Genomic DNA, 24,586 nt, shown 5'->3' with positions numbered 1-24,586 from the left:
CCCCAGATGGTGCTTGGCAGAGCCTCATGGGACCTCGTTCTGGGAGGAGGTTACCTGTGAGGGCACAGTCCCACCTTTCCTTTCTGGATTGCTCTATTCCAATGTATGAGCTGCTGAACAGACTTTTTTTCCTTTTAACAGATAGGCACTTAAAAATTGAAGTATACTGTTGACTTACATGTTGTGTTTCAGGTATACAGCAAAGTGATTCAGTTATACATACATGTTCTTTTTCAGATTCTTTTCCATTATGTTATTACAAAATACTGAATATAGTTCCCTGAGCATGCATGCTCAGACACTCAGTCGTGTCTGACTCTTAGAGCAACCCTGTAGACTGTAGTCCACCTGGTTCCACTGTCCAAGGGATTTTCCAGGCAAGAATACTGGAGTGGGTTGCCATTTTCTCCTAAAATAGTTCCCTGTGTTATACAGTAAATCCTTTATCTATTTTATATGTGGTGGTGTGTATCTGTTCATCTTAAAACTCCTAATTTGTGCTTTTCTTCCTTGGTAACCATAAGTTTGTTTTCTATGTCTGTGAGTCTGTTTTGTAAATAAGTTCATTTGTATCATTTTTTAAGATTCCACATATAAGTGATACCATATGTTATTCGTCCTTCTCTGCCTGACTTACTTCACTTAATATGATAATCTTCAGGTCCATTCATGTTGCTGCAGATGACATGATTTCATTCTTTTTTATGACTGAGTAATATTCCATTGGGCATATATACCACATCTTTATCCATTTATCTGTCAATGGACAGATAAAAGTCTACAGATAATAAACGCTGGAGAGGATGTGGAGAAAGGGGGAGCCTCCTACACTGTTGGGAATATAAATTGGTTTGGCCACTATGGAGAACAGCATGGAGTTTCCTTAAAAAGTTAAGAATAGGTCTACCATATGATCCAGCAATTCCATTCCTGGTGTATATCTGGAAAAGACAAAAACTCTAAATTGAAAAGATACACGTACCCCAGTGTTCATAGCAGCACTGTTTACAGTGGCTAAGACGTGAACAGACATTGTTTTACATGACATTACCAGGGAGATCCAGAGGTCTTGAATCTGATACTCAGTGTCTGACAAGAAGCCCAGGCTGACACTCAAGATTAGAAGAGTTAAGTTTTGCTATCACAGGACACACCTTCAGAGCCTGGGTCAAGGAGATGATTGCTTACAGATGTGTATGCGTGGCTAAGATTTTCTTCTGTAGCACAGTTTCATGGAATGGAAATGTGAGATTCAAATTGTAAAATAAATGGTACAAAAGAAGCTTTTGATGCATTTCTTTGGAGGGGGTCTTCTTACAGTTGTTCCAAATTGCTTGCTTTTGAAGTTTCCCCCAAAGCTCTTTCAGTAGCAATAATATGTTAAATTCCCATGTCCTCCCTCCCTAACTGGAGGATCTAATAAATCTCTTTTAGCTTCCTCTCTGGGACCAGAATTTTCCCCAAGATTCAGAGAATAAAGAGAAGAAGAAAGAGAAGAAGGACAAGAAAGAGAGAGAACTAGGGTGCTACAAGCTGGAGACCCCTGGGGTTTAGAGAAATGTGGCTTTTCATCTCACAGCAGATGGCAGGGCTCTCTGGCTGTGGTCTTCCACTATTCCTGCAGCTCCCACGTAAAATGGGACAGTCAGGAGTTAACAGAGTGCTAGAACTTGATAGGAGGCCCAGCCTGGTTTTAAAAAGCAGTGCTTGGAGAAGACTAAATAAATGACTTCAAATTGGGAGCTCTGGATACATTTAAGTCTTTGTTGGAAAATGATTTCCTTGTGTGCATGTGTGTGTCTCTTTCTTAAAAAAGATTTCCAGACATGGAAAATGAAAAAGCTTTTGAGTAGACTTAATGAAAATTAATTTCATGAAATTGCAAAATAGCTTGGGAATGTCATTGGACTCTGAATGCAATTTTGAGTTGAAGGGCCATGGAGGGTAATCTTCATAATGAGAGGTGTCTTTATAAGTTTCAAGTGGACAGCTATGAAAAGGAAAAAGGCATCTCAAATTCTTTGTAGAATGAGACCAGTTAAAAAAAAAAAAAAAAGACTTACTAATGCTCAATAGAAAGAGAAAATTGAATGAAGTCCTATGATTGGATCTATTGCCTTTAGGACATAGAATCTATGGCACAAAGCTGCATAACACCCCATCCAACCCAAGGGTCTCAGGCAGCCAATTCTGACTTTTTCATATTTGAGAGAACAGCAGCAGACAAATGAATTCTGTTGATACAGAATCTGTGGTTTGTCACCACCAAAGAAATTAGGTCTGTTCCCACCCCTGCCAAAGAAAAGACATGGGGAGTTTCCTTGAGATTGGGGCCAAGTCTGGCACAGCCTCTTGGCATTTCCTGCCTTTGGGCTTTGGAAACGCAAACCTTCCTTAGGATTCTGGTTCAATCTTGTTTTTAAGTGGCAATGGACAAAACACTTAGTCTCACCTGGGTTCAGTTTCCCAGCTATAAAATGAAGGAAAACACGGCCATTGGACTGTGGGAGGAGGGCATGGGATCCCACCTCTGAGACAAGGGCTTAGCAAATATGACTTGTGCCCTCCTGCCTCTGTTTCTTGGGCGTGGGAGGGAGGGTAAAAGAAGGACAATGAAGGGCAGGGAGTGGCTGCCTTGTTCCTCCTTATTAAAATGGGCAAGCTGGGTGATCATTTGGGGAGATGATGTTTGACATCTTTTAATAATCTAAATGAAAAAAAAGTCTCCAAGATGGGTTGCCAAGAACTTCAGTTTTAAAAAGTGGGATGCCAAGACATGATAAACAATAGGAGAGATTTAACTGCAAACAAAAACATGAACAAATATTCAACAGCTGGGCTGGGCATGCTTGAGCCACATGACTGGCTCCTAAGCACTGCAGCAGGATGAATGTGGGGGAGCTGAAGGCATTCTTCCCACCTGGGAATTCAGCTCAGCCCAACATGTGAGCTCATTAATCATCCATGGAGCCTGGAGTCCTTACCATCCGGCAGACATATCTTCTGTCTTTTGCTGTCAGGGCTGGAAGAGCCTCTCCCCCCTGCCCTCTCCTCTCCTCCCCTACGTGTCTTCCCCTCTCTTTCCCTTTCTTCAACATCTGGGTAGATTTTAGGGAAGGCAACTCAACCACACTGTACGTATTTTTCATTTCTTTATGTCCCAATGAGAAGCACTTCATTTAGAAGTCTCCTCGACTAGAGATTAAGATCTCTGAGATAAAAATCTTTACATATATTTTTCAATCAATTTAAAGCTCATTTTCCCTAGAGAATAAAGTAAGTGCTAATTAATGCCTCAGAAGATTCCCTGGTGGCTCAGAGGTAATAATCTGCCTGCCAGTGCAGGAGATGTGAATTCAATCCCTGGGAAGATTCCCTGGGGAAGAAAATGGCAACCCACTCCAGTATTCTTGCTGGGATAATCCCAGGGACAGAGGAGCCTGGCAGGCTACATATAGTCCAAGGGGTCTCAGAGTTGCACAGGACTTAGCAACTAAACAACAACAACAAATCAGACTGGACAATTATTTTAGAATTTGTCCACAGAGACCCCACCATTGTTTAAGATATGGCAGAATACATGGGTTCCACGAAGTTAGATCTGATCCTGCTGTAAGATATAGGTCCATGGAATTCTCCAGGCCAGAATACCAGAGTGGGTGGCCTTTCCCTTCTCCAGGGGACCTTCCCAACCCACAGATCAAACCCGGGTCTCCTGTATTGCAGACAGATTCTTTACCAGCTGAGCCACAAGGGAAGCCCAAGATATAGGTAGGGATGGTAAGAACAAGCAAAACCAGCAAAAACCACTCAACACCCAGTTCACCCATGCTCTCTGTCAAGACTGTCTGCAGAGACGCCTGAAGCTGGCCCCATCCCACACCCAGCAGTGGCTGAACAGGTCTTGTCTCATATCCTATTTTTTCTTCATGGATTACACTGTCCAGTGCTTTGCAATGAGGTCCTATACTATTTTCATGCCCTCATTCCAAAACAAAAATACTACTTAAAATCCTGCATCTTGAACTGGACCTCCCAGAAGAGTTGCATCAGATCTTTTTCTTGAAGCAGTGGTGCTTAAACTTCAGGGGGCATTAGAAGAGATGTGGCTAGAATCACAGGTGAGCATGGACCCTGCCCCCCGAGACCCCCACATACACAGAGAATCACAGGTGAGCACGGACCCTGCCCCCCGAGACACCCACATACACAGAGAATCACAGGTGAGCACGGACCCTGCCCCCTGAGACACCCACATACACAGAGAATCACAGGTGAGCACGGACCGTGCCCCCCGAGACCCCCCCAGACACAGGTATGATGTGGTACACATTTGCGGGAGGTTCACAAGTCCTTTGAAATCTGTGGATCCATATTAAAAAAAAAAGATTCTTGACCTATTAGAATATTACAAGTTGTCTTCGAAAGCACAGGCTATATTTCTAGAAAGAATCCAGTAAAATGTAAATAATGTAGGTGCACAAGTTTCCCATAAAATAGTTTTCTAGTAGGATGACTGTTGCTGATAAATAAACCCAATGTTCAATTTTAATGGAAAGAATCAGGAATAGCAGATGTACCGCGTACTTTTACATTGCTCTAAAGAAAGAAAGGTATGGCCGGATGGAAAGGTCTGGAAGATTCCCAGGGTTGAGGGCCCTGGGGCAGTGCTGGGACAGCGGCTTGGTGGGCCATCCATAGTGTAGAAAGCAGAGCGACCAGCCGTGCGCGGGTTTCTACGCCGCCTGTGGGGATTGCCCTGAGCACTGAGCAGGACTTGATTACGACTTGGGGACCCTGTGGAACAAAAGCTCCGGATGCTGGGGAAATCCCTTCTTATATCACACAGATCCCTGTCTAACACGTGTCAACTATTTGAAACCAAGAAGACTGGGCCGTATTTCTGGAATGTTACCATTATCCCCACTGGGTGTCACTTCACTGTGCAAAGAAATATGTGCTCTTGATGGCTGGCCTTCTGATCATCTTCAGAACAACTTTTTCTTCTCACTGTTAACACATTTCCAAAAAAACAGTTGTAGTGACGGGAGGTTTTGTATTAGCACTGGTGTTGTGTCTTCACGCTCCTAGAATGTGAATCACAGGGTAAGTGTGTCTTATCACAGGTGATATTTTTGGTCAACTTCCCTGGGACATCCAAAGCAACTGCAGGACTTGGAATCCATTCTCTTGTTTACGGTTTTGTCTTTTTCCGTCCCACCAGTTTGGCAGGCTGGACTGGCCTGGGGCCCTCACTCGGCTCTTGCTATTCCTCACAGCTGGCCCCGCTCCTCCCTCTGGGCCTGACCTCAGGAAAACCACGAGGCTGAGCCCGCTGCATCCACAACCTTGAGTGACAGCCCCAGCAAGGGGCTCTGCTCTCCTCGGCCCTCTGTGCTGTCTTGCTACGAGGCCCATCTAGACACCAGTACCCTGCCAAGGCCACGTCTCTAGCCAGAAGACCTTCCTCTGCTGTCATTAGGTCCATTGCTCTAGAATGCAAACATGAGAACCTGAGACCGTCCTTAACATTGTCTTCATCAGCAGTGAGGGACAATGGGATTCCTGAATTATGTATACAATGGACAACCACCAATGGCATCACCCAGTCCACGGCATGTCCATGGCAAGAGGAAAGTCAAGGTAGGAAGATCAAGCAGGTGCAAACGCTTAGGCCTTAAGTGGAGTGGATTTCATAGCTCTGATGACACTATTAACAGTTGGGACAGAAATAACTTTTGTTCCAGGTCTCAGTGTTTATATCAGATTCTTTTTCACTTTCCTGAGATTCAAGTCCTCTTCCCCCAGACTTAACGTTTTGCTGGCAAACACTTCGTTTCTTCTTCCTTTCCAATTGTTTTCTAGTGCCCAGGAAATGTTATGTTATTTAATTATAGGGGCACATACATATGCTTTGAAAAGATGTGTAGTCGTATTGTTTTCTTATTTTAGAGAAAACTTAGCTCTTAAAGATTGGTGGTGGTGGTTTGGTCGCTAAGTTGTGTCTGACTCTTGTGATCCCGTGGACTGCAGCCCACCAAATTCCTCTGTCCATGGGATTTCCCAGGGAAGAACACTGCAATGACTTGCCATTTCCTTCTCCAGGGGACCCTCCCATCCACGGATCGCACTCGCGCCTCCTGCACTGGCAGTGCAGTCTTCACTGAACCACCAGGGAAGCCCATCGTAAAGACCATCACATCCCAAAAAGGAGATGCCACATTTTCACCATTCCTGTTAAATTGGTGGCTACATTATAGGTGTACAGTTCTGTTCAGTCCTCAGTCCTGTCTGACTCTTTGTGACCCCATGGTCTGCAGCACGCCAGGCTTCCCTGTCCATCACCAACTCCCGGAGCATACTCAAACTCATGTCCATTGAGTTGGTGATGCCATCCAACCATCTCATCCTCTGTCGTCCCCTTCTCCTCCCACCTTCAGTCTTTTCTAGCATCAGGGTCTTTTCAAATGAGTTGGTTCTTTGCATTAGGTGGCCAAAGTACTGGAGTCTCAGGTTCAGCATCAGTCCTTCCAGTGAATATTCAGAACTGATCTCCTTCAGAATGGACTGGTTGGATCTCCTTGCAGTCCAAGGGACTATCAAGAGTCTTCTCCAACACCACAGCCCAAAAGCATCAATTCTTCGGCACTCAGCCTTCTTTATGGTCCAACTCTCACATCCATACACAACTACTGGAAAAACCATAGCTTTGACTAGACAGACCTTTGTTGGCAAAGTAATGTCTCTGCTTTTTAATATGTTGTCTAAGTTGGTCATAGCTTTTCTTCCAAGGAGCAAGTGTCTTTTAATTTCATGGCTGAAGTCACCATCTGCAGTGATTTTGGAGTCCCCCCAAAATAAAGTCTCTCACTGCTTCCATTATTTCCCCATCTATTTGCCATGAAATGATGGGACCAGATACCATGATCTTAGTTTTCTGAATGTTGAGTTTTAAGCCAGCTTTTTCCCTCTCCTCTTTCACTTTCATGAAGAGGCTCTTTAGTTCTTATTCACTTCCTGCCATAAGGGTGGTGTCATCTGCATATCTGAGGATATTTGTCCCTGCAATCTTGATTCCAGCTTGTGTTTATTCCAGCCCAGCATTTTGCATGATGTATCTTGCATATAAGTTAAATAAGCAGGGTGACAATATACAGGCTTGATGTACTCCTTTTCCAGTCTGTTGTTTCACGTCCAGTTCTGTTGCTTTTTGACCTGCATACAGATTTCTCAGGAGACAGGTAAGGTAGTCTGGTATTCCCACCTCTTTAAGAATTTTCCAAAGTTTGTTGTGATCCACACAAAGGCTTTGGCGTAGTTAATAAAGCAGATATTTTTCTGGAACTCTCTTGCTTTTTCGATGATCCAACAGATGTTGGCAACTTGATCTCTGGTTCCTCTGCCTTTTCTAAATCCAGCTTGAACATCTGGAAGTTCACGGTTCACTTACTGTTGAAGCCTGTCTTGGAGAATTTTGAGCATTACTTTGCTAGTGTGTGGGATGAGTGCAATTGTGTGGCAGTTTGAGCATTCTTTGGCATTGCCTTTTTTTGGGACTGGAATGAAAACTGACCTTTTCCAGTCCTGTGGCCACTGCTGAGTTTTTCCAAATTTGCTGTCATATTGAGGGCAGCACTTTCACAGCATCCTCTTTTAGGATTTGAAATAGTTCACCTGGCATTCCATCACCTCCACTAACTTTGTTTGCAGTGATGCTTCCTAAGGCCCACTTGACTTCACACTCCAGGATGTCTGGCTCTAGGTGAGTGATCACACCATGGTGATTATCTGGGTCATGAAGATCTTTTTTGTATAGTTCTTCTATATATTCTTGCCACTTCTTCTTAATATCTTCTGCTTCTGTTAGGTCCATACCATTTCTGCCCTTTATTGAGCCCATCTTTGCATGAAATGTTCCCTTGGTATCTCTAATTTTCTTGAAGAGATCTCTAGTCTTTCCCATTCTGTTGTTTTCCTCTGTTTCTTTGCACTGATCACTGAGGAAGGCTTTCTTATCTCTCCTTGCTATTCTTTGGAAATCTGCATTCAAATGGGTATATCTTTCCTTTTCTCTTTTGCCTTTAGCTTCTCTTCTTTTCTCAAGCTATTTGTAAGGCCTCCTCAGACAACCAACCATTTTGCCTTTTTGCATTTCTTTTCTTGGGGATGGTCTTGATCACCGCCTCCTGTACAGTGTCACAAACCTCCGTCCATAGTTCTCAAGCACTCTGTCTATCAGATCTAATCCCTTGCATCTGTTTGTCACTTCCACTGTATAATCGTAAGAGATTTGATTTAGGTCATACCTGAATGGTCTAGTGGTTTTCCCTACTTTCTTCAATTTAAGTCTGAATTTGGCATTAAGGAGTTCATGATCTGAGCCACATTCAGCTCCCGGTCTTGTTTTTGCTGACTGTATAGAGCTTCTCCATCTTCGCCTGCAAAGAATATAATCAGCCTGATTTCAGTATTGGCCATCTGGTGATGTCCATGTGTAGAGTCTTCTCTTGTGTTGTTGGAAGAGGGTGTTTGCTATGACCAGTGCGTTCTCTTGGCAAAACTCTGTTAGGTGTACAGAATTACCCATAGTTTTTAAAACCACAGGTAACTTCTGTTTTTTTTTTAGGAATTGTAGTAAAACATTCATGGTGTGAATTTTGCAATCTTAATTCTTTTTAAGTGAACAGTACATTCGTGTTATCTATATGTATCTTGTTTACAACTGATCTCCAGAACTTTTTCATCTTGCCAAACTGACACTCTTTACCCATTGGACAATAATTCCCCATTCCCCTCTCCCACCCTCTAGTAACCACCATTCCATCTGTTTCTCATTTCTTGATTATTTCAGATACTGCACATCAGTGGAATCTATTGGTGATTGACTCGTTTTTGGCATCATGTCCTCAAAGTTCACTCACGTTGTAGCGTGTGACAAAGCTTCTTCCTTTTATCTAAGGCTGAATACTATTTCTTTATATATACATGCCACATTTCTCTATTCATCCATTTACTGATGGGCGTTTCTTTTATTCTATTTCTACCCTGTGACTAGGTGGCACAGTGGTAAAGAGTCCACCTGCCAGTGCAGGAGATGCAAGAGATATAGGTTCGATTCCTGGGTTGGGAATATCCCCTGGAGGAGGAAATGACAACCCATTTCCAGTATTCTTGCCTGGGAAATTCTGTGGACAAAGGAGCCTGGCGGGCTACAGACCAGGGGATCTCAAAGAGTCAAATATGACTGAGTACGCACACATAGCTGTTTCCATCTGCTGGCTATTGTAAATAACGCTGCGTTAAACTTGGGTGTGAACATATCTCTTCAAAATCTTATTTTCAGTTATTTTGGATACACATTCTGGGTACAGAAGTAGGAGTTACGGGTTATATGGTAACTGTACTTTTAACTTTTTGAGGAACCTCCATATAATTTTCTGTAGTGGCTGCAACATTTTGCATTCACACTGACGGTGCCTAAGAGTTCCAGTACTTCTACATTCTCATCAACACTTGTTTACTATCCTTTTTATAGTGGCCACTGCAATGGGTGTGAGATAATATCTCACTGTGGTTTTGATTTTCATTTCTCTGATGCTGAGTATTTTTTCACATTCTCATTGGCCATTTGTATGTCTTCTTTGGAGAAATGTCTATTCAAGTCCTTTATTTTTAAATCAGAGTTTGTTGTTATCATTATAAAGTTGTGGGTGCTCTTTATGTATTCTTGATGTGAACCCCTTATCAGTTATATGGTTTGCAAACATCTTCTCCCATTCTGTAGGTTGCCTATTCACTCTGTTGATTGTTTCCTTTGCTGTGTAAAAGTTTTAAAGTTTGATATAGTACCATTTGGTCTTCTCTCATTTGGGCTTTCCTGGTGGCTCAGTGGTTAAGAATCACCTGCAGTGTAGGAGATGTGGGTTTGATCCCTGCGTCAGGAAGGTCCCCTGGAGAAGGAAATGGCAACCCTTGTTCCCAGTACTCTTGCCTGGGAAATCCCATGGGCAGAGGAGCCTGGTGGGCTACAGTCCAGGGGCTGCAAAGAGCCAGTCATGATTTGGTGACTAAGCAACAATATAGAACCATTTGTCCGTCCTTGCTCTTGCTGTCTGTGCTTGTGGTATCATATGGAGAAAATCATTACCAAATTCAATTGTATGAAGATTTTTCTCCTATATTTTCTTCTAAAAGTTTAATAGTCTCAGGTCTTACATTTAGATTTTTAGTCCACTTTGAGTTAGTTCTTTGTAAGTGTTGTGAAGTAAGGATCCAGCTTCCTTGTTTGTTGTTGTTGCATGTGGATGTACAGTTTTCCCAGCATCTTGTGTTGAAGACACTGTCCCAGGCTCCTCCTCTCCCCTCCAGGCTGCTTCGTGGCCTTGGGCAGGGTTCTCTGTGCTGTGCAGTGGGTCCCTGTTGGTTGTTCATTTTGAGCATAGCCATGTGCACCTGTCCATCCCCAACTCTTTTATAAGAGTTTTGGTTTGGTTGGTATTTGTTTGCAGTTTGAACATATCTACTTGGAAGAATGAAAAAAAAACATAACCAATAATTTTGATTGGCACACCCCTCTGCTCTAATGCCACTACCCAAGCCTCTGACCAGGGAACCCCTGACAAGACTGGGTAGGGGTAAGAAGAGTCATTGACTCACATGCACAGATGCAGCAAGAACCAGCTTCGGAATCTGTGGGCTTGGTGCAAAGTGAACATGAAGGGTCTTTGCCCTGAAGTTATTAAGACTTTTAAGCAACACCAAACCATTACACCAAGCATGGGTTCCTGTGAGACTGCACAGGTCAGATATCCATGACCTAAGAAAGAGTCAGGGGAAACCAGAGCCTTGGATCAAGGGGAAGAGAAAAGAGGTGATGTCTTGCAAGGGCACCTAAGTGGAGAAGACCTAGGCCTGTTCTTTGGAGGGCTGTAAGGAAAAGCTTAGCCCCTCAAGCTGAGCTCACTGGAGACTGGAGGGTGATGAAGCTGACTTGAAGGTGTCTTGTGGGTGGGGGTGCAGTCAGGTGTGGGGTGGGAAGAAGGTGGTGTTTGTTTGAAGGGAAAAGGGAGGGTGTCACAGGCTACTGGGCCCATCCAGACATGAGCCTGGCTGGCTGGATGGCAAGTTTGCAGGAAGACTACGCTACAAGGCTGTCAGCCCTCAGGATCGGCTTCAGTCTTGCTAATTCAGTATCTCTGGACATGCTCCACTCTGCGACTAGAACTGGGCACACAGCAGGTTTTTATTGGAGGAAAAGTGGTAAATAGTAACGGAGAATAAAGGCAAGATTCGAAACGGTCCCAGCTGCTGTGGTTGTGTTTTTGCGCACAGTGGGATTCGAACAAAGCCCATTCTCTCCATGAAGTGGAGCTTCCCGGTGGGATTCCTGTAGATGTGACTGACAGGCTGGGCATCACCGACCTCCCCTTTGTGCCTCTGGGTGCCCTTCCTCTGCACCCTTTGTCATTCTGCCACATGCTTCATGAGATGCTATGGTTACCTGCCTTAACTTGAGAGAAAAAAGGTTGAACTGCAGAGTTTTTTAGCTATGGCCAAAGTCCTACAGTCACTAGATTCAGAGACTCCGTGTCTCTGTTTAGCTGAAACTATTTTCCATCCAAGGGATAAATCCTTGATTCACTCGTCAGTAACTGGACAGTCAAAACCTGATGGCTCTCATCTCCCGCTTTCTCTCGTAGGTTCTCACGTGGCGCTTAGACACAATCAAAATGAGGAAGCATCGGCATTTGCCCTTAGTGGCCATTCTTTGCCTCTTTTTCTCAGGCTTCTCCTTTACTCGTGGTCAACAACAGCCAGGTAAGATCCAGAATCACCTCTTCATTTTATTAAGAGGGACAGTGTTCTCTGTTTTAGATCTCAGACATCGTGAGCTGGAGAGACAGCTTAGATAGGCTTGAAGACAGAGCCAAGCCATTGATTACAGGGTGTTCATTTATTTTACAGACTTTCTCATCTCCTCTTTATCCAAGTGTGAGAGAGAGACTTTTTTTAACTGAAACTTGGGTTTGCTGTCTTGGCGGTGGGTTGCAAGTGGTTTGTTTTTACATTGGGTGTGAGCAGAAAGTTTGTATTGAAAATATTTTACCATCGGAAGAGCTTTTCCACATTTCTGGCACTGGTTAGTGTCCCAGCACATAAATCCTGGAGAAGACAGTGATTAGAGTGAAAATTAAATTCTCTGAAAAAAAATATGAAGATAAATACTAGTCTGTCTCTCTCATTCTGGACACAGAAAAACATTTTTTATTTAGAATCATAAAATCTTTAAAAAATCAGTTTCCTGAAACTGTGTAAAAATAGATCCTACCTAATCTTATTAAGAACTTGCAGAGTTTTGGAAAAATGAGGAATGGTGTATTTATTATAAGCTTGGAAGGTTTGACTTGGGTCCCTCTCCTTGTCTTGATGGGGTTCTTCCTCCAGATCTGGTAGTTCTTAGCAGGGAGGTGAGGACCACCCCCAATGCCAGGGGAACATGGGTTGGGGCATCAGGTCAGCCCCAGGTAAGTAGAGTCCAGGAGTCTGCCATGCCTAGCCAGCCTGGCCCAGGACAGGAGGGCACTCCCTAGCCACTCACAGCCTGGAACCTGGAGCCTCCTGCTCCTACTTTTGAGAGACCTGGATTCATCTTTGAAAGGGGTGAATACTGTTCAACATCTCAGAGGGCTTAGATGGCTCTGAAACAAGACTTCTTCACTTAAGATGTATTCATGACATTTACTTTTCTTGCAAATTACCCAAAGCATGGGAGACTAGTTCAGGTAAAAAGTAGTATGTTTCAGTATTCCATTTTGCCAAGGCCCCAGACTGAAGAATGAACTTCTAAGGTGATGTTTGGTTATCTGGAGTAGGATATCCTTCCTGTCTGATCAGGTGGGTCTTGGGGTTCAAACTGCCACAAAGAATCATCTAGAGGTAAAGGACACCCCAGGGAATGTTTGTCCCCACACTGGTTCATGTGTGGCAGTCATCGTATATGGAACTTGGGCCAGTGACGGCACCAGCAGCTGCTGAGTCCATGTGTCCAGGTCCCTGTGTCTCAGGTAAGTCAGTGTCCCCACCTGCCTCACACGTGAGGCGTAAATTATTCAGTCACAGCACCGTAGAAACTGAGTGAGCTGAGGAAGGCTTTGCACTGATGGGAGGTCATTTCTTGAACAGGAGAAACATCTAAACCAATGTCTTCTTTTAAAGATGTCAAAAATGGTGCCGCTGCCGATATAATATTTCTAGTGGATTCCTCTTGGAGCATTGGCAAGGAACATTTCCAACTTGTTCGAGAGTTTCTATATGATGTTATAGAATCTTTAGCAGTGGGAGACAATGATTTCCGTTTTGCTCTGGTCCAGTTCAACGGCAACCCACATACCGAGTTCCTGTTCAATACGTATCGTTCTAAACAAGAAGTCCTCTCCCATGTTTCCAACATGTCTTATATTGGGGGCAGCAATCAGACTGGAAAAGGATTAGCATACGTAATGCAGAACCACCTCACTGAGGCTGCCGGAAGCCGGGCCAGTGACGGAGTCCCTCAGGTTATCGTAGTGTTAACCCATGGACACTCGGAGGACGGCCTTGCTCTGCCCTCAGCGGAACTTAAGTCTGCTGATGTTAACGTGTTTGCAATTGGAGTTGAGGATGCAGATGAAGCAGCCTTAAAAGAAATAGCAAGTGAACCGCTCAATATGCATGTTTTCAACCTAGAGAATTATACCTCACTTCATGACATAGTAGGAAACTTAGTGGCCTGTGTGCGTTCATCCATGGCTCCAGAAAGGGCTGGAGGCACAGAGATCCCCAAAGACATCACAGGTAATGGCAACGCCACCAACGTGCTGCCTGCCTCGCTCTTCTTCTGGAGATAAGCTTGGCAACCGCTGGCATTAAGGCAATCCTCTTGCTAAAAGGCGGTGGGGTGGATTAGGGAAGAGATGCCTGTTCACAGGCCTAAAAACAAAGGTTTGAGTATTCTCTGTCGTCCCCTTCCAAAATAGAGCATTTACTCCCTCCAAGATGAGTTTTGCCTTTGAAACAATTAATATTCCAACTCCAAAAAATACACATCCTGATATTATGACCCCACAGGCAGTGCTTCTTGGACAAAAAGCCTCAGCGTGGCTGGGCAGGACTTTGACAAAAGTCCCTCCATTTGTTCCTGGGAAAGAGTCCATTTCCTTTAAAGAAAGCTCAGGGTCTGAAACAGCTCAAGGGAGAGGGGAAGCGGGCATCCACTTCTGGGTCCAGTGAAGCAACACACAGAGCTCCTCTCTTTGACACTACAGAATTTATTTCAAAGACTTGATGGACTCAGAATTGTGAGAAGCCTTAGAGATTTGTTGTTTAGTTGCTCAGTTGTGTCTGACTCTCTGCGACCCCGTGGACTGCAGCATGCCAGGCTTTCCTGTCCTTCATTATCTCCTGGTGTTTGCTCAAATTCATGTCCATTGAGTCGGTGATGCCATCCAACCATCTCATCCTCTGTTGTCCCCTTTGCTCCTGCCCTCAATCTTTCCCAGCATCAGGGTCTTTTCCAGTGAGTCGGCTCTTGGAAGCCTTAGAGATGATCCGGTCCCAATCTATTTTGTAGGAATTGAGTCCAGGAGCTGAAGTCACTTATGTGTTGGCTCTGGATGGGGTTTTCTCACTTCTCCTCCTCACTGACACCATCGTTGTACCCACAGAGATGCTTCTGATTCCAGTGGTTCTTGTCAGTGTCCTGATGATGCAAGGACTTTGGATGTGTGTTCATGTCCAGTGACATGCAGAGAACTAACTGTCTGGCAAGTTACTTAACCAGTCACCTGCATTAGCTTTCTTGCCAGTGACTCATAGGGAAGGAATTCCACGTAAATTTCACACGTTGCAACACTGCAATTTTGACCAATACCCAGGGCTAGGTTTCCTCATCAGCAACAGGCAGGGTGGAGGGAATTCTAGGAGAATGGGCAGAAAGTTAGGCTGCAACCAAGGGCCCCTTAACTGAGATGAGCTCCAGAAGGAGAGATGTGCATCCCCCAGGATGAAGGGAAAGGAGAAGAAAGGGGTTGTGTAGCTAAGATATTGAAGTGGAAAGGGAAGAAGCTGGGAGAGCTCAGCTTGAGCTGGCATCAGTCATTTCAATAAGAGATGACAAAGTGGGAGACACAGTGGTGTTTGGGAGTGTGGAGTAAGCTGAGCTAATTTTGTCCCAGAAGTTGTGCATAAGATGGTTTCCCCAGGGGTTACCTGTGATGTCAGCTTTGACAGGGGTGGAAGGACTCATGGCGCTACCAGTGGGTCTACTTCTAAGACAGGAGTGAGGGACAGTCTGGATAATTTGCATTAAACCTGAAGATCATTCCCTACTTCAAATGATGTGTCTCACCTCTGCGTCGTGACACTCGTGTCAATTCTGCCAGATTATAGGGAAAGGAGGTGGGACTCCGCGAGCACCCCAAACCAAACACTGCAGGTTACAAGGAGATTACAAGATGGCAAGTCTAATGACCTTCTGCATTCGCTACAATGTCCTCAGCATCAGTAATTCACTAATCATTGCATTTCTGAATTCAACTCATCCATGTCAAAATCAATGAAGAGGATTAGGAGCGAAATGGAACATCTTCTCTTTATTGATGTTTTGGCCAATTCAGGATAATGGATGGATGAGTTTGCCTTTATGTTTAACCATTATATAAATGGATAAACAATTAGATTACCACATTAATGCAAAATAAGCCTTGATATCAACATAGTCTCTTTCCACACAGATGACAAAACCTTTGTTTTTATGCCAAGAAAGCATCTCTGTCTTCTAGTGCCCAAGCCACTAGCAGCTCCAGGGTGGAATATTAATCCATTTATATTGTCTTTCTAATTAACTTCACTCTGCAATTTCTCTTGTATCATGTTCCACTGCGTGTTCCACAGCAGAAAAAAAAATTCCTTTCTTAACGTTTTTGGAAAAGGTAGTCAGGAAGCCATTAGGGAGATAGCTAATACGTTAGGGCCATTCCTTTCCATTTTCTATTCACTAGGTAACTTTCCCCCACCAACATACATATGATCATCACTGTTCTTAATGAACTCTACTCAAGCAAGCCCTGAAAGTTGTGCTTTTAAAAATCTCTTCTATAAATGGACAAAGATATAAAAGCTTATACTATAACAAAAGCTAAAAAGGTGACCTACATTCAGTGAGGACGAATTTTCTTTTCTTTACAAAACAAAGATTTAGAAAACTAGCAAAACCTATCTGCGATTTTGTGTTTGCATAGGAAATACAAATATGATCTTTTATATTTTTTCTTGAAAAAAGGAGCATCCCACTAGCTAAAGAAGGCATTGTGTCCACACCCATGTGCTCAGGAAAAGTGTTTCCAACAATGTTGAAAGCACCTTCAATTTTTCCATGGATGTTTCGAAACTTTTCCATAGAAAATGCCACTGAGGGTGTGATACTAATACATGAGCCTTAAAAGCAGGAAACCAGACAGTTTCATGTTAAGTGTTAGAGAGATCTGACTCCTCTTAGAGTTAACATTGGTCCCTGGTGTGCCCTGCTGTACACAAGAACCCGTGAACGCGTGTCTGTCTGAGGCTTCGGCTCTCCTGGATAACAGCATGCCCTGTGTGTGTCCCATCACGTGCATAAGAGAACAACGTTGTTTTTTCAGTGATGACAAATTATCCAACATTTTTCTATGACCTGCTGCTGTTCAGCTTTTTAGAAGACAATGCTCAAGGGTTTTCCCTCAGTGTTTGTTTATCTTATTTATTCTACTGTGAACTGCAATCAAAAAGGAAGTATTAATAAGGAATGAGTCATCCTGCAATTTAGGGGTCATTTTTCTTCTACTGATCTTAGGCTCAGAGTTAGTCCTTCCTGAAAAGGTCTTGCTTTGGTAATTAAGGGGTAAATCTTCCTTTGTCCCTCAGGGTTATTGGCTTAGGTCCGGGCAGTGTTGAGGAATTTTGTGGTATGGTTTGTGGAGGCTGGAACTCCTGGGACAAAGTGAGCCATCACTATAGTCTGCAGTGTAATTCACACTGCTGGAGCCACATCCTCCCAAAGGTCCCTTGGGAACCTTGTGGTTCCACCAAAGAGTAAAATGCTCTGGAATTCTTAGCAAAGGCTAAGTTAGTATCTTATACGATCTTACAAGATATTTCCACACTAGTATCTTTCCCTATGCAAGGAAATTCCTCTGCAAAATTGTTGTTAGGGGTTTTATGCCTGTAAGCAGAGAAAAAGACCAGTTCTCATTCCAGTAATCCTAATTCCAGCCATTCCTGGTTCAGTTTACCCAAGCAGAAAGCTTGGACAAGAACATCTCATGAGACAAGAGTTGCATTTTGTTTCCATTTGGAAATAAAAGGAATTTTGCTAGTACCAGGAAGAATTAATTTTACATATAAAATGTTCAGTCATTACAAATATCAGAATGAATGAGTTTACATATAATACAATTATACTCCAAATATAGCTTCTTAAAATCCAAACTATAAATACTGTCTATGCTTACATAAAATCTCTGCCTATTCCTAACACACACTTAAGTTATTAAAAAAACACTTGCTACAATAATTTTGCTTTTCCTATGGTTTAAATCAGGCTGATTTAAACGTTCCAGCTGAGGCTTTGAAATATTCCACCCAGGTTGGTAGTTTATTGATTGCAATTCCTTGCTCAGTGCTTCTGTGAAACCCCCATTCTCAGTCACAGAATGGACGTTTCATGTTTGCCATCGTGAGGAGAAAAGAGGTCTTGGTCAGCCTTTTTATGTCCATTTGTCCAAGCCCAGAGCTAATTCTAACTCTGGGTTGCCTAGATACGCATGGTCCTGTCAGGCACTTGGTCTATGCTAGGTCTAGGATGTCATAAAAATAAGGTTGGATAATTATGTCATGACTGGTTTCATATCAGTCTGCTTAACATTGTTCTGCATTTTGTGACTGAATATAGAGGCAAAGGCAAAAATCAATGAAGAAAACATTCATCCCAACCCCAGGTCTGCATTTGAGTTTTACACAATGAAAACATTATTTGAGAAAAAAATTAACCCAAACGTATCGAATATTTTTGAATAAAAACTGGGGATGTCGTTCTTTTCATATTTCCAAAGTGGAAGGTTCATAGCCATTTTGGTTTCTAAAGAAAAGCAAAGCATAAACAATGGTTGCTCGAGGAATCAAGTATTTAACATACTGGGACAATGAGTCACCGAAGCCTAAATCTGAGATTCTGTTTTCTGCTGTGGATTTATTTGGACAAAGAAAATTCTTGTGATCATTTGAGGATTATAACAGAAATGTCCTGAAATTCAAAATCATCTTTCGACCTTTGTTACTGTAGTCCTTTATTTTCTCCTGTAGGTCAGGTAAGACACAGTTCTGTGCATCTATGGTTCCCTCCAAATTCAGTAGAAAATTTCAGAATATACCCAAGACTTCTCCCAGAAAAGTAAACATGATCTTTTGAAATTTAACTACAAAGATGGTGCAGAGGAAACTTTGCTATTAAATAAATGCCCCTACTGAACACCATCATTTCTGTTAAGAAGCTGCCTCTTATCCATTCAGAATGCAGAACTAAAAGAGAATTTCACGTTCTTTAATCAACATGTGTTTGTTTGTCCATATTTCGTGTTTCTTATTGGTTTCTCAAGAAACATGTCAGAACACCGAACGATGCATGTGATCACTTGTTCTAATGCTTTCACATTTTTTGCATTTCTCTCTTTTAAAGCACAAGACTCTGCTGACATTATTTTCCTTATTGATGGATCAAACAACACCGGAAGTGTCAATTTCGCAGTCATTCTCGACTTCCTTGTAAATCTCCTTGAGAGACTGTCAATTGGAACTCAGCAGATCCGAGTGGGGGTGGTGCAGTATAGCGATGAGCCCAGAACCATGTTCTCCTTGAACAGCTACTCCACCAAGGCTCAGGTTCTGGATGCAGTGAAGGCCCTGGGGTTCATTGGTGGAGAGCTGGCCAATGTTGGCCTTGCCCTGGATTTTGTGGTGGAGAATCACTTCACCCGGGCGGGGGGCAGCCGAGCAGAGGAAGGGGTTCCCCAGGTGCTGGTCCTCATAAGTGCTGGGCCTTCTAGTGATGAGATCCGAGACGGGGTCGTAGCACTGAAGCAGGCTAGCGTTTTCTCGTTTGGCCTCGGAGCCCAGGCCGCCTCCAAGGCAGAGCTTCAGCACATAGCTACCAATGACAACCTGGTGTTTACTGTCCCGGAATTCCGTAGCCTTGGGGACGTCCAGGAACAATTACTGCCGTACATTGTTGGCGTGGCCCAAAGGCACATTGTCTTGCAACCGCCAACCATTGTCACCCAAGGTACGTATGCTTTTCTCACCATCTGTGTGGTAGTGGGTGTTCTGTGTGTGGTTCTGTAGGAGTCAGGCTGGTGCCTTGCAGAATGATTCACCTCGGGAGAACCTGTAAGTACCTATGGTCCAGTCCTTCCTAGATGAGCTAGCTCTTGGATGTGGTGTCTGGGATGGTTGCCGTGTTCCAGAAAACCCCCAAAGATCTGTGAGTGCATGGAAAGCTCTTGGTGGAAGACGAGTTGTCAAGAAAGTGTGCTTTCATGGCTAATTCAACAAACCTGTTACTTTGAGGTTATTCAACACCATCATTCATTCATTCATTCATTTCAGTCGCTCAGTTGTGTCCAACTCTTTGCGACCCCGTGGTGACATCGTTATACCATCTACTTATCAAGAGCTTCCCAGGTGGCTCAGTGGTAAAGAATCCATCTGTCCAGTGCAGGAGACAGGGGAAAGACAGGTTCAATCCCTGGGTGGGAAAGATCCCTGGGAGGAGGAAATGACAACCCTCTCCAGTAGTCTTGTTTATTTAAATGAAACAAGAATTCCATGGAGAATTCCATGGACAGAGGAGCCCGGTGGGCTACAGTTCATGAGGTTGCAAAGTGTCAAATATGACTGCGCGACTGAGCACACACACGCAGGAGTGATCTCCTCTATTGCACTCATCTGAAAAATGGATCTCAGTGGATCATTGCGATTATGAGAAAGTTACTGCAGGATAACAGGGTTGAGCGCTGAAAGTCAGACTGTTAGACTGTGCTGTCTTCTGAGAACTGTCTCCCCAGAGTCACTTTAGTGACGGGTAGCAGCAGTGGCACTTCTGGAAGTAAGAAATAACAAAGTTCTCACTTGGGGGTCTTTATGGAACTTTTTTTCCCCTCCTCTTGTTGAACTGAAGAGGAATTCTGTTGATGGAGAGATTCTACACTGAGATGGCGGGCCTTTGGCAAAAATGTCCGATTGGAGTCACGTAACAAAATACATTTCACAAATGTGGGAGGGGGGAGGTATATCTCAAAATTTAAGTAAGAACCCAGTGGCTCTTGATGCAGTGGCAGGTAAAAGTCTGACGGACTCAGGTGCACCAGCTCCCTCCACTGGTAACCTCACCTGTCTCAGAGACTGTATTGCCAGTGGTATTAGGCATATTGTTGGGTGGGGTAAATTAAGATTTGGTGCAAAATTACATCCTGAAAATTCTCTTGATATTTCCAGACACCTGTCTGACTGAAATACAGTATGTTAAGGGTTTTCCCTCGGCTGGCATGCTTTTGGAAACAAATGAACAACTTCCATAGGTTTTGTAAATGCTCAGGAAGTGCCACTGCAGCAGACTGGACCTTTGGTACTGGGTCTTACGTTACCCAGCCGCGTGATCCTGGGCAGGCCACACAGCCTCTCTGGGTTCCAGTTTTTTGAACTGATGACAAAGGATGAAAGTTTGCCCAAAGTTGCCCAAGAGTAGCCTTGAGTCACCCTAGATGGTTGCAGAGGAAGACAGCAGCAAGGAAGGGCTGCGGGGACTGGACATTCAAGGTGACTTTGCTTAGGAGCAAGAGAGAGATGACCACTTCCAGGAGAAGTTTCAGGTTCGTTCTTATCCATGGCAATCCAGGCCCTCATCCCAGCTTTCCTTAGCTAACTCTCACTCCACACTTACAAGAACATCTTTAGTCTCTGCAATTCATTTGTAAACATTCTACAAATATTCTTGGCGATCAGGTATGTGCCAGACACCATGCCAAGCGTTGGAGACCCCAGTGCTGGTGGACCAGACTGATGTGGCCGCTGGTTCATTACAGTGAAATGGGGAGACAGATCACAAAAGATGAAAAAACTACTCCCAGAGTATGCCAGAGGAGGACATTAAAGGGGGCTGTCTTGGAAAGAAGGAGGGAGAGAGCTGTAGGAGAGTGCCCAGGGAAGACTGATCAGAGAAACTGCAGGACAGAGCAGAAAAGAAGCAGAGGGAATAAGGTGCTAGGGGAGGTGGTCGGTCCTGCAGTGAGAGGGAGCCTGGCCCCACCCAGAACTGTGGAGAGGAGGTGGGCTGGAGTTCCCTGATGCCTGGGCGCCTGGAGAAACGTTTGGTTTAGGGGGTGAGCATCACCAGCTTGGCTGAGTCTTCCAGGGGCTTCTGTTTTCTCAGTGAAGCTCAGGGTACAGGAGCATCTGCTTTATTGGAGGTTGGGGTCCCTGAGTCACTGCAAAGAGTTGCCCAAGAGTAGCCTTGAGTCACCCTAGGTGGTTGCAGAGGAAGACAGCAGCAAGGAAGGGCTGCAGGGACTGGACATTTGAGGCGACGTTGCTTAGGAGCAAGAGAGAGATGACCACTTCCAGTCCTGGCTTGTGAGGGCAGAAGGGGACTTGACGTCCTGCTGGATGTCAGTCAACAGGGAGCTGAGGGCTACAGCCGACTGGCTACAGGACCTTCAGGGTCACCTCGACAAGGGGGTTGTGCACAAGCCCCAGCAGAACCTTGTGAAAGAGGAGAGACAGAGCTGCTGGGGCCCTGACTCTCACAGCAGAAAGAGGAAGTCCCTTCCTGGAGCAGGGGGGAGGGGAGGAGATGGGATATAGTCAGCCCGGTGACTGGCAGATGAAGGCATCTGCCTTTCTCTGCATCTGTTCACATGTTCATACATCTCAGTGAGGACAGGAAGCTCTGCATTTATGGTTTCAGCACCTGCACCTACAGTATAGACGGGGCATGTGTGACAGTGCGTGTGTTCAGGTGTGCTTAATGTCTGCGTGTGTCTACAGGCACACACATGGTTACCTGCACAGCTGAAATGTGGCTTTTATGTACCTGTGGAGACAGGGAGAGGAAGGAGGCAGGGGATGTGGCTTCACGTGTCTGCAGCCTCCACGGAGAGTTGGAGGACTCGGGATACACTGCTGACACCACAACTTAATGCCAAAGCGGTGGTACTCACGTGCCTATCCCTCGGTGCTTTGTGTATATGGTACTTTACATGTTTCTTTTAAAGAAGAGACTCTGGACCGATAATGGCAATGCAGTCAAACGTTAAGTAAACTAGGATGTTACACACCATCCACCTGACTGCATGGAGCAAGGAGGCCTCCTCACGTTCAGATAATCATCCAGGAAGCTGCAGACACACCTGCCTCTGCGGGCACCATTTACCATCTTACAAGTCTCAGAAGCCTGCTCCGGTTTCTGGATCAGGTGCTGAGGTCTGATACGAGCCTTGGTTCCCGAGATTCAGGCAAGTTGCCTGAGAGCTGATACAACAGGTGGACACAAGTTCATAGTCACTTTGAGGCAGTGATCTTGTTGAAGCATTTTTGCTTTGTGATTTGTCTTTGAGTTATCCTAACCTTAACACGTAATGTGGGAACTTCACAACACAGGTCTCTTAAATAAAAATACTTCTGGGCCACTTGCTAATTTTGACACTTATTTCCTTTTGACATTGATTATGATGCTGAATAATTAGTGTTTTTCTCCTTGACTGCAAACATCAAGGCACAGACCAGAGAAAAGAAGGGACTAGGGTGTTGGTGCTCTTCGAGTTTTGTACTTGATGATAGGTGTTTATGAAGTCAAGGTTGTGAAACACAAGGCCCTCTGAGCAGAAAAGGATCACTTCTTTAATTATTTGAGCCATGGCTTCATCCTCGCCTCTAAAGCCCCAGCAATGGATTTCTGGCAGAAAAGAGCTTTCTGCCTTTTTTAGTGACAACATACTAAATACGTGGTGAATAAAACTACACTGATTTTTGAACGATTGTTTTGTAAAGCATACTAAGAGAAGGTAGGGGGGTTGGGGAACCCCACCTGCCAGCAGTTGGGAAGGACACGGCTGTTACTCATGTGTGAGTTAGGATAAATCCCTCAGGGGCTCCCACGGACTTGACATTGGCAAGAACAACTGGAGCTCCCCTTGGGTGGAATTAGCTATGTAGAGGGTCATATTGAACGTGATGGGCCAGGCCATTCCACTTACCTTGTCACGTTGCTACCTACAGTCATTGAAGTCAACAAGAGGGACATAGTTTTCCTGGTGGATGGCTCTTCCAAACTGGGACTGACCAACTTCAATGCAATCCGCGACTTCATTGCCAAGGTCATCCAGAGGCTGGAGATCAGACAGGATCTTATCCAGGTGGCAGTGGCTCAGTATGCAGACACAGTGAGGCCAGAGTTTTATTTCAATACCTACCCCAGCAAGAGGGAGGTCATAAACGCCGTGCGGAAAATGAAGGCTTTGGATGGCTCAGCCTTGTACACGGGCTCCGCTCTGGATTTTGTTCGGAACAACCTGTTCACGGAGGCGGCCGGCTACCGGGCTGCCGAGGGGGTCCCTAAGCTTCTGGTGCTGGTTACAGGCGGTAAGTCCCTAGATGCGGTCAGCCAGCCCGCCCAGGAGCTGAAGAGGAGCGGCATCCTGGCCTTCGCCGTCGGGAACAAGGTGGCTGACCAGGCTGAACTGGAAGAGATCGCTTTCGATTCCTCCCTGGTGTTCACTGCCACCGAGTTCCGACCCGCCCCTTTGCAGGGCGTGCTGCCCGGCTTGCTCGGGCCTCTCAGGACCCTCACTGGAACCACTGAAGGTACGAGGCTGGGGAACCAGACACGCGATCCGGGGAGACACACATGTGATAGGGCGGTCTGTAGGGTGGGGTGGGGAGTCAGACACGTGATAGGGTGGAGACAGGCACGTGATAGGGCGGAGACACACACGTGATAGGGTGGTCTGCAAGGGGTGGGGGTGGGGAGTCAGGCGCGTGATAGGGCTGTCTCCAGGCAGAGCCTTTGGGGAATAAGCAAATTTATTTTGTGTTAGACTAAGATCAGACTCTTAAATGATGGAAACTGAAGTCACCAACTAGATCTACTTTGAGTTTCATCATACCCTGACTTGACAAAGACAGGACTTAAAATGCCCTGTGCTACAACTGTGTGTCATAAACTGTCATAAAGTAAGAACGTGTCACTTAAACTGTAGGACCAGGGGCTATCTGTCTTTGGCCAAAGCTTTTGGCCGAGGCGCTCACTTCTCAGTCCTGACCCCTCATGAGGTCCCAGTGTTCTGTCTGCACTGGTGACTCTGGTCCAGCCCCCCCCCCCCCCCCCCCCCCCCCCCCCCCCCCGTCTCCCAACCACCAAGCTGTAGCCTGGCTCCTCCCTTCCCAAGCAGATGGTCCACTTGTAAATGGTCTGAAGCTGACCAGTTGTAGAGCATTCACCCTTTCCTCTCTTGAAGGAATTCCT

At 44.9% G+C, this 24,586-nt stretch overlaps 1 protein-coding gene across 1 annotated transcript in view; it reads left to right on the top strand.

Moving 5' to 3' along the window:
• COL6A3 (collagen type VI alpha 3 chain) overlaps window positions 1–24,586 on the top strand; it is a 91,027-nt gene that overhangs the window by 5,785 nt on the left and 60,656 nt on the right. Inside the window, exons 2-6 of the mRNA XM_059885240.1 lie at window positions 5,225–5,643; window positions 11,700–11,817; window positions 13,216–13,833; window positions 18,749–19,351; window positions 23,341–23,925. Of these exons, the coding sequence (XP_059741223.1) occupies window positions 5,557–5,643; window positions 11,700–11,817; window positions 13,216–13,833; window positions 18,749–19,351; window positions 23,341–23,925 (2,011 nt within the window). The 5' untranslated portion in view covers window positions 5,225–5,556. The remainder of the gene's footprint in view (window positions 1–5,224; window positions 5,644–11,699; window positions 11,818–13,215; window positions 13,834–18,748; window positions 19,352–23,340; window positions 23,926–24,586) is intronic.

The sequence above is a fragment of the Bos taurus genome, chromosome 3, assembly GCF_002263795.3.
Source record: "Bos taurus isolate L1 Dominette 01449 registration number 42190680 breed Hereford chromosome 3, ARS-UCD2.0, whole genome shotgun sequence".
NCBI classification, from domain to species: Eukaryota; Metazoa; Chordata; class Mammalia; order Artiodactyla; family Bovidae; genus Bos; species Bos taurus.
This window is presented reverse-complemented; position numbering and strand designations above follow the sequence as displayed.